The sequence below is a fragment of the Thamnophis sirtalis genome, unplaced genomic scaffold, assembly GCF_051295495.1.
Source record: "Thamnophis sirtalis isolate CommonGarterSnake01/CBP01778 unplaced genomic scaffold, rThaSir2_p1.2 scaffold_7, whole genome shotgun sequence".
Lineage (NCBI taxonomy): Eukaryota > Metazoa > Chordata > Lepidosauria > Squamata > Natricidae > Thamnophis > Thamnophis sirtalis.
The window spans coordinates 71,651,752-71,668,367 of NW_028261387.1; the positions used below are offsets into that span (position 1 = coordinate 71,651,752).

Genomic DNA, 16,616 nt, shown 5'->3' on the forward strand with positions numbered 1-16,616 from the left:
GCCTCATTTTAGCCCAGTGTAGGTCGTGTGCAAACCCAGTAATTAAATCTAATTGCTGCTGCACTAGCCATTAACTTCATGCTTGATTGTGATTGATTCAGTTATTTAAAGCAAAAGGATATGATCACCCACATTGATGTTCTTTTGTCTGATTTATCTCAGTTAAAGTAAGTGGTGTTTGGAAGGAAGAGAAAAGGAAGTTGACAGTAGTGCTTATGTATTGATGCTAATTATCATTTTTATTATGACTGCCGGTATATAAGAATACTCACAGCAATTGGTGTTCCCTTCACAAAAATATTATGAGATGACATTCTTGATGGAGAAAGCCAGTATAGTGGTTTTAGGAATAAACAGTCTTCCATTTCCCAGGCACTTGAAGCTCAGTAATTAGATCTTGTAAATAAGAGAGACATAACTGATTTTGTAGCTGAAATTCAAAATACTTTATTTACAGTACAGATGCTCACTTTCTGCTATGAAATGTAGAGAGGAAGTTTGAACCACACATGTGGCAGCAAGCAGAGCCCTATGCAGTTTAGTCTACCGCAGATGCACAGTTCAGAGAAGTGTCTGATTTTCTGCCACATCTGTGTGCAGAAGCTACTTTGAGAACCAGATGGGGAAAAGGAGCATTATTATCAGATAGGAATCCTTCCCTACTTCCTTAGTCCATCTTTCCTTCAAGATAGTCCGACTTTATTTGGTCACATTACCTTCTCCACTGGAAATATTATTTTGGAACAAGTTTAATTACTTGTATTTGGTTTCTCAATCTTAGTTAATCTCCACATATGTTGAGTGTGATTTCTAGAATTCCCAATTGGGGCTCCTGAATTCAGAAGCTGAAAAAACAAGTGAAAAAAGGAACATTTAATTAAAATCAAGCTAGTAACTTCGTGGGCATACAGTTTTCTTAGTAATGATATGAAAGTGGTTTAGCGTCGTCTTATATAAGATGTTTTCTGTTGGTTTATCACCACATATTAACCACATCAACTCTGCTTAACTTTTCAAGATTAGCCAGGGCTGATAAGGTGCTACAGCTTAGTTAAGTATGCTGATGAAAAGAAGGAGAACATCTGGATTGGCTCAAGTTTTTTTTAAGAAACCAAAGAAAACCCTCATACTCTAAACTACAAAATAAATACTATGGTACACTCTTTTAGAAAAAGAAGTTATATTTATGCTCACAGTCTCTATAATATGCTAAAAAGATGTGTTAAACAAAAATTGTAAGTTACTTAAAACACTAATCTAAATTAAACTAAATGTATTGGTGTACTCTTATTTATAAATGTTGACGTCCTAGAATGAAATATTTCAACAAAAGATACATGAGGAGCTTAGTTCGAAGGCTTCTGTAGAGTACTTGGGAATCCTTTGAAGCTAAGCATGCAGAACTCTTAAAATATACATGAAATACCATCAACCAGTTATCTGACAAGGAAAACAAGGGCTGAACTTACCCTTCACTTACTTCTGATCAGTCTCTTGACAGGAGTTCTACTTTAATTTTGTTGGTGGGTCAGTAAGGAGTCATATACTGAATGTTTTCTGGCTTTATTTGTTACCTTTAATTCTACAATGTAACTAGTCCAATGTTTTCTTATAGAGATATCAATAGCAATAGCACTTAGACTTATATACCGCTTCATGGTGCTTTACAGCCCTCTCTAAGTGGTTTACAGAATTAGCATATTGCCCCCCCCCCAACAATCTAGGTCCTCATTTTACCCACCTTGGAAAGAAGGCTGAGTCAACCTTGAGCCTGGTGAGATTCGATCTACCAAACTACAGGCAGCCGGCAGTCAGCAGAAGTAGCCTGCACTCTAACCACTGCACCACTGCAGCTCTTATATCCTGAACTGTCAAATGTCTCAGGTTGGCCTGGTCAGGCTTGGAGTGCCCTAATAAAACTACAAGGACCTAGCTAAATATTGGAATGTATTTTATCTACAATAACTCCCTGCAGATTCCTTTGGAACGTCCAAACAGATATAGTGGCATCCCGTACCTTTCCCCTCAACAACCACACCAAGCGGTTGGTTTGAAAAAAGTGATTGGCCTAAAGTCACCCAATGAGCTTTTATGGCTCAGAATAGACTTGAACCTGTGTTTGCCTGGTGCCAGTCCAAGACCTTCATCACTATATAATTCTGCCCGTATTCATGAAGACTACAATTCCAAGATAATTTATTCACCTGGAAAAGAGAGAAAGGAATGAGAATTTTCTTTTCAATCGCCAGAAGAAAATTAGATTGCTTCTTCATTATTTCCTCTTGGTTAGATGGAGCCCATGGGATTGTGAGAAATAGATCCTGAAATTGTGAATTCCAATGAAAAGATGTATATAATCAGGGGAAAACAATACGGAGTCTTGAAACCTAACAAACCGTAAGGTTATTCTTAATCTGTACTCAACCTTGGAGGCAAGATACAAAGCAGGGGTCAGGGAGTTTCTGCATACTGAACATTTTTGAATGGTCATTGGAAACAAGCAAAAGAAAAATGTTAGCTCAAGGAGATTAAAAAAAAAAACCCCAGTCTGGATTAGAACAGAAAAAAACGCTGCTTCTTAATACAGGCAGACCTCCATTTACAACAGTTCATTTAGTGACCATTCGAAGTTACAATGGTCCTGAAAAAAGTGACTGATCATCATTTTTCACACTTACGACCATTGCAGCAGCTCCACAACCAGTGTGGTCAAAATTCAGACACTTGGCAATTGACTCATAGTTATTACAGTTGCAGTATCCCAGGGTCACGTGATCACCTTTTGCAACCTACTTACAAGCAAAGCCAATGGGGAAGACAGGTTCACTTAACAACTATGTTACTAACTTAACTTCAGTGATTCACTTAACTGTGGCAAGAAAATGGGGCAAAACTAACTTAAATGTCTCACTTAACAACAGAAATCTTGGGTTCAATTGCGGTTGTAAGTTGAGTACTTCCTGTAATTTAGTTCTTGAGTTTCATTTTCCAGAAAAGATTGGTTTTCTGCGTTATTCCAGAGGAAATAGCCAAGGTGTAAAGGTTCATTACAGTCCAGGAGATGGAGATGGGGAATCTATTGATGGGGGGACATACTCAAGGGCTGTATTCTTCTTTAGGAAGGAAAAGGTGGTTAGCTTTTTCCATAGCAGAAAGGACACTGTGTTGTGTCTTTCATCAGCTTTGGTTCCTCTTTCTTTCCTGCCTTACACATTTTTTTCCATACCATTCCTCAACTTTCATCATTAAGCTTTATCATGCTGGATTTAAGTAAATAGAATTAATTTTATTTAATCTTCTTGTTAACTGTGTTGAATGTAAATGCATGGAGTTGCAATAAAACAAGGGTCTTCATACTGGAATTTGGGATAGGAGGCCAAGGAAGACTTCGTCTCTGGGCTAGGAATTGCATAGCCTATATGAGTGAGTTGCAATTACTTAAATGTTTAGATGTTCATTTAGTCTTAACAGCAAACATATAATCAACAATATCCATTGCGAGCAAAAGTGCTAACCTGCATTTCTTTGTTGAACTTGCATTTGTTCATATAGCAAACAGAGAAACCAAGCTTTCAGTTCTCTGTTACTTTCATAAAACTAGTCCCCCCCCCCTCCGTAGTTTTGTACCTAGGGGACTTTTTAAAAACTTTCTGCTCCAGTTTCCTTTCGGGTTTTTTTTTTTTCTAGTGAGGATATTCTTTGCTATTAGTTTGGGATTTCCCATAGTGACCTCTAGTGGTCCCCGGACTGTTCATGTACATTTTTTTTCTTCCTAGCATTTTCTACAAGTGCAGGCTCTGCTTTTTTTCCAAAACAACATGAAAGCGGACTTTGGGTCAGTCACTGCCTCTCAGCCCCTGATGTTAATTGCTCATAGTGCCGTTTAGAGTTAGAATTACTTGGAGAGAATTATAATTCAGATAAGAATTTCACGATAGATTTTAGATTCAAGATAAGACCCCTCAGCAAACTAAATAGTTTGAGTATATGAATATACTTTCAAGTAATTCAAGGTGTTGGTTATTACCTTTAAAACCCTACATGGCTTAGGGCCAGCGTACCTTCGAGACCGCCTACTGCTACATACCTCCCAGCGGCCAGTAAGATCCCACAGATTGGGCCTCATTCAGATGCCGTCAGCCAAACAGTGTCGGTTGGCGGCCCCCGGAGGAGAGCCTTTTCTGTGGCTGCTCCAACTCTTTGGAATCAGCTACCCCCAGAGATCCAGACCATACCCCCTCTCATGGCCTTCAGGAAAGCTGTAAAAACCTGGCTGTTCCGGCAGGCCTGGGCCTGTTGACCTCATTGTTGAGGCCCAGCCCCGATTAGAATGAGTGTATGTAGTGTTGTGATTTTAAACTGTCTTTTTTTTTCTTTTTTCTTTTTTTCCCTCTTTTTTCTCTCTTTTTTGTAAGCCGCCCGGAGTCCTTCGGGATTGGGCGGCATATAAATTTTGATAATAAATAAATAAATAAAAATAAATAAATATGTTGAATTGCATCAGCACTGTAATTTTAATTGGTTTGGCCAACGTTGTTTATACCTCATTCTTCTGGATAATTCTGCTTTTTCTTACACAGTGATATTTACTGTGATGACATCTGTATTCTTTGCTATGTCAGAAATTAAATTATCTACAGACCCCTCATATCCTGGAGATAAATTGTTTCAACTTTTATCCTCAAAACGACGCTATAGGGCACTGCACACCAGAACAATTAGACACAAGGACAGTTTTTCCCCGAATGCCATCACTCTGCTTAACAACTAATACCCACAACAGTCAATAATTTACTAAGAATGTATTACTATTATTCTTCTCTTCCTTTCTTGTATCTATCTCTTCCCACTTATGACTACAATCATGTTGCTGGTATCTTTCAATTTATATTGTTTTATTTGTTTCCTAGTACAATTTGATAGCTTATTAGTAACCTTGATTATCACTAAGTGTTGTATCTTTTTTATTCTTAATGAATGTATTTTATTCTCCTTATGTACACTGAGAACATATGCACCAAAGACAAATTCCTTGTGTGTCCAATCATACTTGATCAATAAAGAATTCTGTTCTATTCTAAATATATCTTAGAAATGTTTGCAAATCCTTCCTTGATTAGGTACTGTCAAGCCATTTGATTGAGTCTTAGTTGTCAGATAGATTTTCTCGATCATGATCCATGCCTAACTTGGTCTTCCAATTGTATACCCATCACCACTGTAGCCGAGTTCATCCACCTTGCTTTTAGCCATCCTCTTCTTCCCTTCCCTGTTACTTTTCCCAGATTAGAACCTTCTCCAGAAATCTAGATCTTTGCTTAATGTGTATGAAGTATGTGGTCATTTGCTCCTTGAATGACAAGTTCTAAGTTGATTTGGTGAACAATATATTTGATTGTTTACTTGGCTATCGACAGAATTCCCAGGAGTTTTCTCCAACAGCAAAGGTCAAAAGAGTTAATACTCTTTCTATCCTGCTTCTTTAAAGTCCGTTAAGGGTGTCATGCAAGCCCTTACTCCTACCCCAAAGTTCCTAAATTAATTAAACTTCTTAAATGTTGATCTTAGAACTCTAATGTATATGAATCTGGGAATGCTTGAAATGCTTTAACTGGAAAGCAGCATCTAATACACATATCTTTCAAAGAGAAAAGGTAATTCAGGCAGAGATCTCTCCAGCAAGGAAAAAGTTCCAGTACCTGTTGGTTTAGAGGTTAAGCAACAGTAAGCGTAATATTGCAAATAGAAGACCATATTTTGTAACTGCATGATATTGTCAGATAACATTTATCAGTGTTTATTAAGCTTTCAACTGCAAAGTACATTTGTTCTTAATTTTATTCTAATTTTATTTCCTATTATTATTTTAACAGTTGATATTCGTGAAATCCAAGAAATTCGTCAGGGAAAGAACTCCAGAGATTTTGACCGATACCAAGAAGATTCTTGTTTCCGCCCAGAACAGTCTCACTGCTTTGTCATCCTCTATGGCATGGAATTCAGACTGAAAACACTCAGTTTGCAAGGTTAGATGACTTTTACTTTGTCACTGACATGAGATTACAATCCAATTTTTGTTGCAGCTTTTTGAACACCAGCAACACCACTGCTATTCATCTACTTTTGTGTGTGTGTGCAAAACTTGGCTTAGAATAGTGAAGAGGAACAAATAATGAGACTAGAATTGCTAGCAGCTGCTAGAACTGATAGCCATTGCCATAGTCTTTGAGCACATGGACATTCTTGGTTAACTCTATGGCTAGCCGTGTTGCAAGTGTTGGCTCTTACAGCTTCAAAAGCTAAAAGTAGTCTTAAATGTCATTTTTCCCTCTCCAAATTCTATAAAGTACACAGGTGTGTTCCTGTATGCCTTCTAAAATTTGAAATGGGGGAGTGTACTTCTCGTATGAAGTACTTTCTAAGGTAAACTGATGGGAAGATAAAGAGAAATTCCATTGCTTAATACTGATCATGTTTTGCTCACTTCTCTTTGTTGATGGTAATTCTTCAAAAGGCATGAATCATAGGGCATGATTCTGGATTTGTGCAGAATCTGGTGTGCTCAAACTAGAATAGTGAATGTGGTATGAAGCAATTAAGCAAACATGTTACTATATGCCATATTCTGAATAAGAGCAATCAATCTGCATCCTTATTATGCTAAGATAATTATTTGAACTGGCTAATAGACATATCTTAAATGATTGTTAGCCTTGCACAGCATGACACCATTTGATGACATTAAGCTATGCTAAAGTAAGTTTTGGCATGCACATCTGTGACCTGAAAAGGATGAAAAAAAGATCTAACTTGATTACTGAAGTTCCCTGGAGATCCTTCTTTTTTGCCATGTGGGATTTGCCCCAAAAGATTAAAAAAAGTTTCTTCCTTACTTAGTGAGCATAATGAGTTGAATGCTGAACATTGAAATGATGTGATTGTTCCTCCTTAAAGACTGGTTTTATGGCTATTATAATTTGTAAATATCAAAATAGATGGGGTTAGTTTCCGTCTATTGGAAACCAGCTGCAAAGTGACTTCCTTCTTGGATATAAGGGTCAGTGCCTGTGTCATGTCTTGACAGGCTCAGTTTGTTCTTTATTTTCACAGCCACTTCCGAAGATGAAGTCAACATGTGGATCAAAGGGTTGAACTGGCTTGTGGCAGATACCCTAAAAGCTGCTACTCCATTGCAAATTGAAAGGTAAAACAAAAAATTGGAACAGAGGGACCATTTCAAGCAAGGGGCATACTATATATAGGTTTCACTGCCTCTTCTTCACTGCCAGCATCTTTCTATATGAATTTAAGATTATGTGGAATTTAAGATTATGTGTATTAAAATCCATGCTTCCTTTCATAGCAGTTCAAATTTATGTAATCTGCAGGATTTGGGGGATTCTTAAAGAGGAAGATTTTGTGATTCACTGACATATTTACAAATATTTGAAAACTATTTACTTTTAGGTGGCTTCGGAAACAGTTCTACTTTGTCGACCGCAACAGAGAGGATAGGTAAATAGAAAGTTATTGTTGTATATTATGAGATGTGGTGTATTTTAGTAACAAAAGTCTAAAAATTAGTTTTCTATTTAATTTTTATTAATCGAAAAATGAATTTGGATGATTAGAAAAGTATAATCAAAGTTGGAATAGTGTCTATTCTAAACAGGGAAAAGTAACACTTTAATTACCGTATTTTTCAGACTATAAAACTCTTGGGATTATAAGATGCACCTAGCTTTTGGAAAGAAAACAAGAAAAAAATCTGCCTCTGCCTCCCAGCAATTTGCCTCCTTGCAGCAAACAGCCTGGTCAACTTCAGCACAGCCTGATTTAACACGAGCAGCTGATTGGCAGTTGGATCTCCCAGAATATCGCCTAGCAGTTGTTCCAGGCTGTGAGGATCACCGCCACCCATTGCCACTGCTGCCTATTACCACCACGCACCCCATTTTTGGCCTCTGCTGCCCCATTTTTGATCCATTCCAGGCAGTGGTAGCAGCAGCAATCCCTGCCGCCTGCAATGGGGTGAAAATCGGGTGAACAGAGGCCAAAAATGGGGCACATGGAGGCCGAAAACAGGGCACGGGGAGGCAGCAATAGGCCACTGCTCATGCAATAGGCCACTGCTCATGCTAAATCAGGCTGTGCTGAAGCTGAGCAAGCTGTTTACTGTTTGCTGCAAGGAGGCAAATTGCTGGGAGGCAGAGGCCGAAGGGTGAGGACTGATGGGTGGGTGTAGCTTCAGCAGCATTCGCTATATAAGACACACAGACATTTCCATCCACTTTTTTTGGGGGGGGGGAGGATGGGAAGGGGGAAGTGTATCTTATACACCAAAAAATATGGTAAGTAAAATATGTCTCTTAATTAATAGGGAAGTAACATTTTCATGTGTGTTTGTGTGTGTGTGTGTGTGTGTGTGTGTGTGTGTGTAAGTAAGTAAATATAAGCGCTTGGGGAAAAAAACCCTGCAGATAACAATAATTGTTTTTGAAAAATGCAAGAATGCTTCAAGTAAAATCATTTTGATTATAATAGGAAACTTAGAATCCCATTCTGATAATATTTTTCTGTGCATATAAATGTATGCAAGTTAATTGATAGATGAAGGGACCAATATTTGAATTAATAATTAATTAAATTTATTTAACTGTAACTCTGAGGTACTCTCTAATTTAATGCAAAGAGGGTTTATCTTCCTGACATCCACATATTAGGATGAATGAGTTTGGACAGCAAAGGTGAATGTTGGAGACCTGATCTTTTTCTCGCGTGCTCTTCAAGAAAGTGAAGGCAATTTGAAAGAGATATATATGAATATATTGATATATTAATTCAAATTGAATTTTTAAAATGCCTTTAACTAGAAGCAATAATAAAACAAAATATCTGCACACAATGAAAAAGACAACAAAATTGTCTTTTTCATAAGAACAAATCTCAATTTCCAACCTGGAGATCTATTAAGGAAGTTCAAAGCTCCATATGAACATATGCTTTGCCATTATGCTGAATAGAGATGGGCTATTCTGTATTGCCTTTCTCTCCCTCCTTAAAAATTATTATTTCAAAATGTATAATGTGAACTCTTTATTGTGGTTTCTCATATGTGTTCTTACAACTTGTTTGGGTGTGAGAAGATTTCATGTGAGCCTCCCCACTTGACAGTAGCACTTTTCTACAAAGTATTTTTAATAATTGCACAATTGCTGGCTGAGATTCAGAAACAAAGGGTTAAGTGCCGGAATTTCCCTTCAGGTTCTTTTGATGTCTGGCAAAACCATTATGCGGAATAACAACCTCTGTTGTGTTTGCATGATTTACCTCCAAATGCATAGTGACTGAATATACTGTATAATAACTAGACAATCCTTGAAAAAGTAAAAGGAAGGAACTTAAACTTGGACTATTTGATCGAGGTTAAAACAGATATGTTGTTATCTCTTCCAACCCTTAATGGATTTCTGCTGACAAGCTTTTAAGGAATTATTTATAGATAAGAGATGGGATATGAGAAGAAAACATCATTTATTTTATTTTAACAGAGAGACAAAACGAAAGAAAGACTTGGTGTGATGAAATGATGTAGGGATTAGAGTATTAAAATTCTAGGGTACCATCTCCACTAGGGAAGTGCATTCAGTTACTATACAGCAACCCATAATGCAACACAGGAAAGACTAGGAGATTGCTAGCAATAACTTTAATCATTCACCTTTTTTCATTCCTTTGGACTAAACAACAGTCATTCACCATCATTATTGGTCTTTAGCTATGAGAAATCACATTGGGGAGCACTGAGAACATTCATCAAGATTAATGCTTAAAAGCTTACATGGCAGTAGTGTAATCCAGCATCTGATAAGTATTTCCCTTGTGTTCTTTGCTCCAAAATCTAGTGTTGAACATGTGGCTGTGTATCTGACAGATTGATTCATAAAAATTAAAAAGAGAGAATTCTGAGAAATGCAACATATTCCTGGAGCATTATATGCTGGGAACTGGTTTTTGATTATGAGCCATTAGGTCATAATCTAAGTACTTAGACAGCTTTTCCAGGATGATACATCCCCAGTCAGCTCTTCAGGCCTTTCAGTGGTATACCTGTCAGTGCTACAATTCTCTTTCCTTCCAAGTTTCATAGTATGATAAATAGCTAAAACTGAGAAGGTTCTGAGATGGAGAAAGTTGCTTAAGGTGGCCTTAAGTGAAGGCCAGCCTGAAGGGAAACCAAGCAATTAGATACCTGTGGCTGGAGTAGCCAAGGAGCATTCAAGAAATTTGAAAGCACCAGAAAATGAGGGGCTGGATCTAGGACCTCATTCCAGCCCTAGAGGGCTCTGTTCACCCTGTTCTATTTTGTGGTTTTTATTTTTAATGATTTCCTGCCCTGACAAGAGACTTTAGCTTGTTTGCAGGGTGTCTGAAAACCAAAACAGAGGCAGTCCATAACATTAATAGAACATGGAGCTGTAAGCTTGATCAGAGAAGTTTTCAACAGATACACTAAGCTAGCCTGGTAGCTAATGAACCTTGGTCATTCTTTCTTATTTCTATGTGTTGTTAAAAAGGTTCCAGTGAGTTTTCTTGTTCTCACTGTCCCCGGTCTGAGAGAGAAAAGACTAAGATGCAATTGACTTGCAAGCTTTAACAATGACCCTTTTCCAAGAAAACATTAATGGGCTTCTTTTTGTAAAAAGAGAACAATTAAATTATGAACAATTTAACAATAATAAAGTTTATTAAAAAGTAAAGGTTCCCCTTTCACATATGTGCTAGTCATTCCCAACTCTAGGGGGCGGTGCTCATCTCCATTTCAAAGCAGAAGAGCCAGTGCTGTCCAAAGACTTCTCTGTGGTCATATGGCCGAAATGACTAAATGCCAAAACGCATGGAAGGCTTAATCTTCCCACCGAAATGATCCCTATATTTCTACTTGCATTTTTATGTGCTTTCGAACTGCTAAATTGGCAGAAGCTGGGACAAGTAACAGGAGTTCACTCCATTACACGGCACTAGGGATTCGAACCTCTGATTTGCCGACCTTTCTGATCGACAAACTGAGTGTCTTAGCCATTGAGCCACCTCATCACTCTCTAAATTTTTTTTAGAGTTTATTTAGAGTTTAATAAACTCTAAAGTTTATTATAGGCTTTTAAATTCTGAATGGCACTTATCTTCTTTATGTGAATGTATCTGCTTTTTGGTTGAAAGTTTCAGCTAAAAAATCATCACTGGTCATTGAGATGTCTTAATGGTCTCCAACCTTTTTCTTCATATGGGCCACTGTATCATCATCAAAAGTGGATGTCATTGTCTAAGTAAGATGTTTAATAAGAAAACTTAACATAGCTTATGGCTTGTAAGCCATTCAGAGTTACCTGATCAAATTGGACAGCTATAGAAATTGAATGAATGAACATATCAGTCAATCAAAATGACAGTTGAAACTGTGTCTCACAAAATTATTACATTTTGCAACTATTTTCAATAGCATAATATGCTCACTCAAAGAAAATCTGGAAGCCTGGAAGCACCTTTTCTGATTAACAAATTTTATTAAAAGCCATAAGCTTTTGTGGGCTGCAGTTCATTATGTACAACTTAAATTGTGGTGAAGTGGGTGGAAAGGAAGAGGAAAATAGGTTAGTTATGGAGATACAACTTACCCATAAAACAGATTACAAGCAACTTATCGTTCATTATATTAACTTTATTAAAAGTTACAGTTAAAATAATACAACTACAGTAATGTAAATTAAATATGCAAATAAAATGCAGAAAATAAAAAGGAAGAAAATAAGTATATCTTACCCAAAAAGAGAGAAATATATAAATAAATGATTTTCCCCTATATCTCAACAAGTATAGATAATTTTAGTAATTTATCCCCTCTTTTAACATGGAACAAATTCTGCCATGATCATCTGCTCTACATTCAGCAGGGTTATCTTCAGCTCCCCATTTCTTTCCCGAAAGTCCCTGATAGTCAATTAACCATATGAATTAACAATTGCAATGTGTTAAAATGCATTGGATTCATTGAGAATTCTGAGATAACTGAAGCCTTTTGATGTATATCAGTTCAATAGTATTTCAGCCTTGGTGAAGATGAGAAACATTTCTAAACAAATCCTAACGTTTAAACATTTATTTGACATTAGAACAGCTGTATCTAGTGTACATGTCCAAGGTCATCAAACTATTGAGAGACTTCTTGAGAGGGCAGCTGTAGTAAAATCTATAAAGTCCAGTTAAAATCTATGAGATTAATGTGTAACACATTTGGCAATGAAAATTCAAAGTATCCCTCAGAACAGATTAGAATGGCTCAATTTGACAATGTGTTTTTGCTTAAGTGCAATGCTTTCTACTGCTGCCTGTTGGCGTCAGTCTCTCTTTGCTTCCAGCCAAAGAGGGAAGAGAGAAATTGTGCCCCAGGAATCAGATTAACAATTCATGCATATTTGACAGTGGGCTGCTAAAGCTTCCTTGCTATATTAAACCTACACACTAGGCATCTTTTAAGAAATACTGAAGATTGTGACTTTCAAATATGTGTATTACAAATATTAAGGTGAGAGCAATAGTTAGTCCTGAGCTGTTCTTCAATACGAGCACAGCAGCTGAGAGTTGGCAATCTTAAGAGTGATGTCCTCATCATTAGATGAAGTATTATCATTTATTTTTCCCTATATGTTGAACATGTCACTTTTGGCATATTTGTGTTGGAGCAGTGTCTGAAGAGGGAACTACAACACTTGTTTTTTTCCCCAGAAAATCAACCCTGTTTAAACTCTTTCCAAAGATATTTTGCTAATATTGCTAATTTGTGAAATGTTGGAAATCAAAACTGGTTCAGTGACATGTGCCAGCTGGGTGACCTTCAGCCAGTCATTCTCTTTCAGCCCAACTCACCTCACAGGGTTATTGTTTTGGGGGAGATGGGAAGAAGGAGTATTATATTCAGTGCTTGAATTGTTTATAAAAATAATATAGGAAATAAAATAAATATTGCAGAGGTAGAATGCCTTTGTGGGCTGAGGGGCCATGGTTGGCATTTAAATGGCATTGTGGACTGCCCACTCTAGAAATTTTATGGGGCAGGACCAAAAAGCAGGCAGAGCATGATGGAAAGGATTTCCATTTTTTTACTGGAATCATCAAATACTAAGCACTTTCCCTCCCCCCCTCTCTCTTCCTCCCCCTCCCTCCCTCTCTCTTCCTCCCCCTCCCTCCCCCCCCTCTCTCTGTGTGTGTATGTATGTGTGTGTGTGTGTATGTGGTGTAAATATGTATAAAACAGAGAAGACACTTTTTCTCACCCACTGAGATCTGGAAATCATAAATGGGTTGTAGCCAGTTCCATTTCCTGACCTAATGATTGAGCTAATCGTTGGACTGTAAGGTTATATGTCTGCAACATGCATTTCTCAGGAGTTCAGCTGAAAGTGGGGGGGGGGGTGTTTCCCCCTTCTTAAGTGGATTAATTCCAGCTATCTTGTTTTGCTCTGGAGAGAGTTTTATAGTCTCTGTTCCTGGGTGGAGGAGACCAGCATTTCTTGGATGCCAGGAATACATGAGTTATTTGCCAACAGTTTATCATCTGCAATAGATTTACTTGGATTTCACAAGTCATTGGTTGACTGACAAATTGCAATATATTATAAGAACTCAGCAGCAGACGTGCTCTGTGGAAAAGAACCCAGCAAAAGCAAGTGGTTCAATACAGAATAGCATCACATTCTGGAGCTTCCTGGTACCCTCAAGCCAGAAAAAGTCATGTACCCCTGTTTCCATTGTTTCACAGTCACTGCAATATTTGGTTGTAGTTATGGGAGCACATATGAAACCTGCAGTTTTTCAGAAGAATGGTTTTGATTATTGTATTCCAGTATAACATTTGGGGAATCGGTTGATCAGAACATAAAAGCGATGTGGTGGTATATTGAGTAGGAATGATAAGCCTACTACTTTTATCGAATCTCGGCCAAACAATTGTGCAATTTAATTTTCAAGGAGCCTCTTATACATTGCTTTTATAAGAGTGGGTAGAGTCAGCAAGGCATGATTTCAAACCACAGATCTTTAAAGAAATACTTTAAATCACTGTTAGATTGTATTCCTGCCACAAAAATGCAGTGATTCTAGACTGATTGGAGATGTTTTGTCTCATATTGTGGATGACTGCCTGGGTCTGCTTGATGACCCCTCATGAATAAACATGAGGGGTACTTCTTTAAGTGCTGCAAACTGCAAGGGAAGATCAATCATGGAAGATAACTGCTTTTCAGGGAAGTCTCTCCATTGTTAATGATTTTCTCATTGCTAAGCATAGATTGAACTTCAGAAGATCTTTCGCACAATTAAAATCCAAAAACATACCCTTTCTTGAAAAAGTTAAACAATTTATTACAGTACAGTGGTAATGATGATGATGATGATGATGATTTGTTCACTTGACAATAATATCAATTTTTGGCAACTCCATGGGCCAAATCTCTTTTCATCTTCTGATCTTGGACTGTTTTTTTGAGTTTTCTATGCTCTGGCTGATGTCAAGCTTTGATAGTGTCCAGCTATCAAGCACTACAGCTCAAATGAGACAATTTCCTTTCTGTATTGCTTTTTAAAGGTCCATACAGTATAGTACATTTATGTTATTTGAAGGAGACTCATTTTTCAAGTAATATATGAATTTGAGCAAATCTCATTTTCAACAGTTATTGAGAAAAAAGAAGGAAAAAATGCTTATTTTGAAATAATTTGAATTGTTTGGAAAAGAACCAGAACAATTATAGTGACTATTTCCTTTCAAGTAATACTATCTGAGACTGCTGGTTTTAATAACTACTCTAATATTTGTACTTTTGGCAATACTTCAAGATAATCTCTTCTGTTTGTCCAAGGATTGCTGATAGTTTTGTCCCATTATTTTTCCATTCACTGATTAGCTTGAAGTGTTTTTTGTCCATTTTTAAGGAAGAAATCATAGAATTTTGGAAAATGTAAGTATAATCAATTTAAACCTGACAATTGGAACATCAGAAAACTGGAAGAAAGCTTATAAAAAAATCCAGTTTCCATAGTGATCCCACAAAGCAAGTATCTATGGGAGAATAATAGGCAAGGTTAGGAGTTCATGCCTTACAAGAGGCGTCAACATTGGCTGCTCTTAACAACAATTCTGAACACTGTCAGGAGGCTGACAGGTACAGCATCTGAGGGGTGAAGTGGAGGAAATGCTTTTATCCTTCCATAATAATGCTTGGCTTGTTTTATTGTGCTTTCAATCTTTCAAGCAATTTTGCGAATTTTATAAATTGGCAATACATAAATATAGAAATATGCTCTCATCCACTTATTCTTTTTTTCTTTTCCCGCTAATCTAGGATTTCTGCAAAAGACTTAAAAAATATGCTATCTCAGGTCAACTACCGTGTTCCAAACATGAGATTTCTAAGAGAGAGATTATCAGTAAGTATTTGGATTTTTTTCTCCCTGTTTATATGTGCAGAGTTTTGATACTCAATGATAAAAGTTGCAGCTTGACATGCTATTGTATGATATTATTATATATACTTTATTCATTAAATATGAAACTCAAGTCAACTGAACATTCAAAAATGCATCACATTGACTGGTGCTAATGGTTAATACAGGTTGCTGCCAGCATCCTACCATGTTTCCCTGAAAATACGACAGGTTTTTATTTTCCTTTTACCTACAAAATATGGCTTGGGCTTTATTATGGGGGGAGGGTTTATTGTTTTGGGGTTGCCGGCGGCTGCTCTCTTGCGAGCGGGCTCCCAAAGAGCCAGGGCACAGCCTCATGGGCGACGGCTGTTTGTGCTGTCGCAGCAGCGCAACATAACAGCCATGAAGCGACCATGCTCGCAAGCAGCCACCCGGCAAACCCCCTTTGCAGCCGGGCACAGCGCCATTCACTGACCTGGGGGTATCGCCAAGCTGCGTGAGTTCGCCGCCGCCCGGCTCCCCCAGCTTGGTGCCTTCCGAATGCCAGTGAATGACGCTCTGCACGGCTGGAGAGGGGGATTGCATGAGCGTCTGTTCCGCTGTCACTCAACGACCTCCCAGCCTCATGATGCATGGCCCAACTCTCATCAAGGAGCCAGAGCACCTCCGCCGCCGCCATCTGAGCCTGGCTTTTTCCGCGGCTTCCAACCCGAGTCTTTTGGCAGTGGCCCCCTCTATGGTTGTACGCTCTGCAGGCAGCTGGCCCACAACCATAGAGCGTGCTGACTCATCTCATTTATCCCACAATTAACATATGAAGTAGGTATTGCTGAAAATATAACTGGTCCCTATACCTGGTGAACGTCCTTGGCCAAGGGAGGGCTTGAACCTAAACTTCATTGGTGATAATCCTTAAATAATACCTTAAATACCTTTTCTTCTTTTTATTACTAAATAAACCATTCTTCCCCAATCTGGAATTCTTCCCATATATGTTATCCTGAAATCCCAAATTGCTGAGCCCACATGGCCAAAGCAAGTTAAGGAAGATTGGGGAAAGATGGTAAGAGTCCTTGAAAATGCACCTCTGCTTTGTACATTTAAGATGCATTACTAAAGCACAAAAGTTCTTC

General features: G+C 37.9%; 1 protein-coding gene across 1 annotated transcript in view; it reads left to right on the plus strand.

Moving 5' to 3' along the window:
• PLCG1 (phospholipase C gamma 1) overlaps positions 1 to 16,616 on the plus strand; it is a 135,099-nt gene that overhangs the window by 67,755 nt on the left and 50,728 nt on the right. The window contains exons 2-5 of the mRNA XM_087720377.1: positions 5,874 to 6,026; positions 7,111 to 7,204; positions 7,468 to 7,515; positions 15,399 to 15,483. Of these exons, the coding sequence (XP_087576503.1) occupies positions 5,874 to 6,026; positions 7,111 to 7,204; positions 7,468 to 7,515; positions 15,399 to 15,483 (380 nt within the window). The remainder of the gene's footprint in view (positions 1 to 5,873; positions 6,027 to 7,110; positions 7,205 to 7,467; positions 7,516 to 15,398; positions 15,484 to 16,616) is intronic.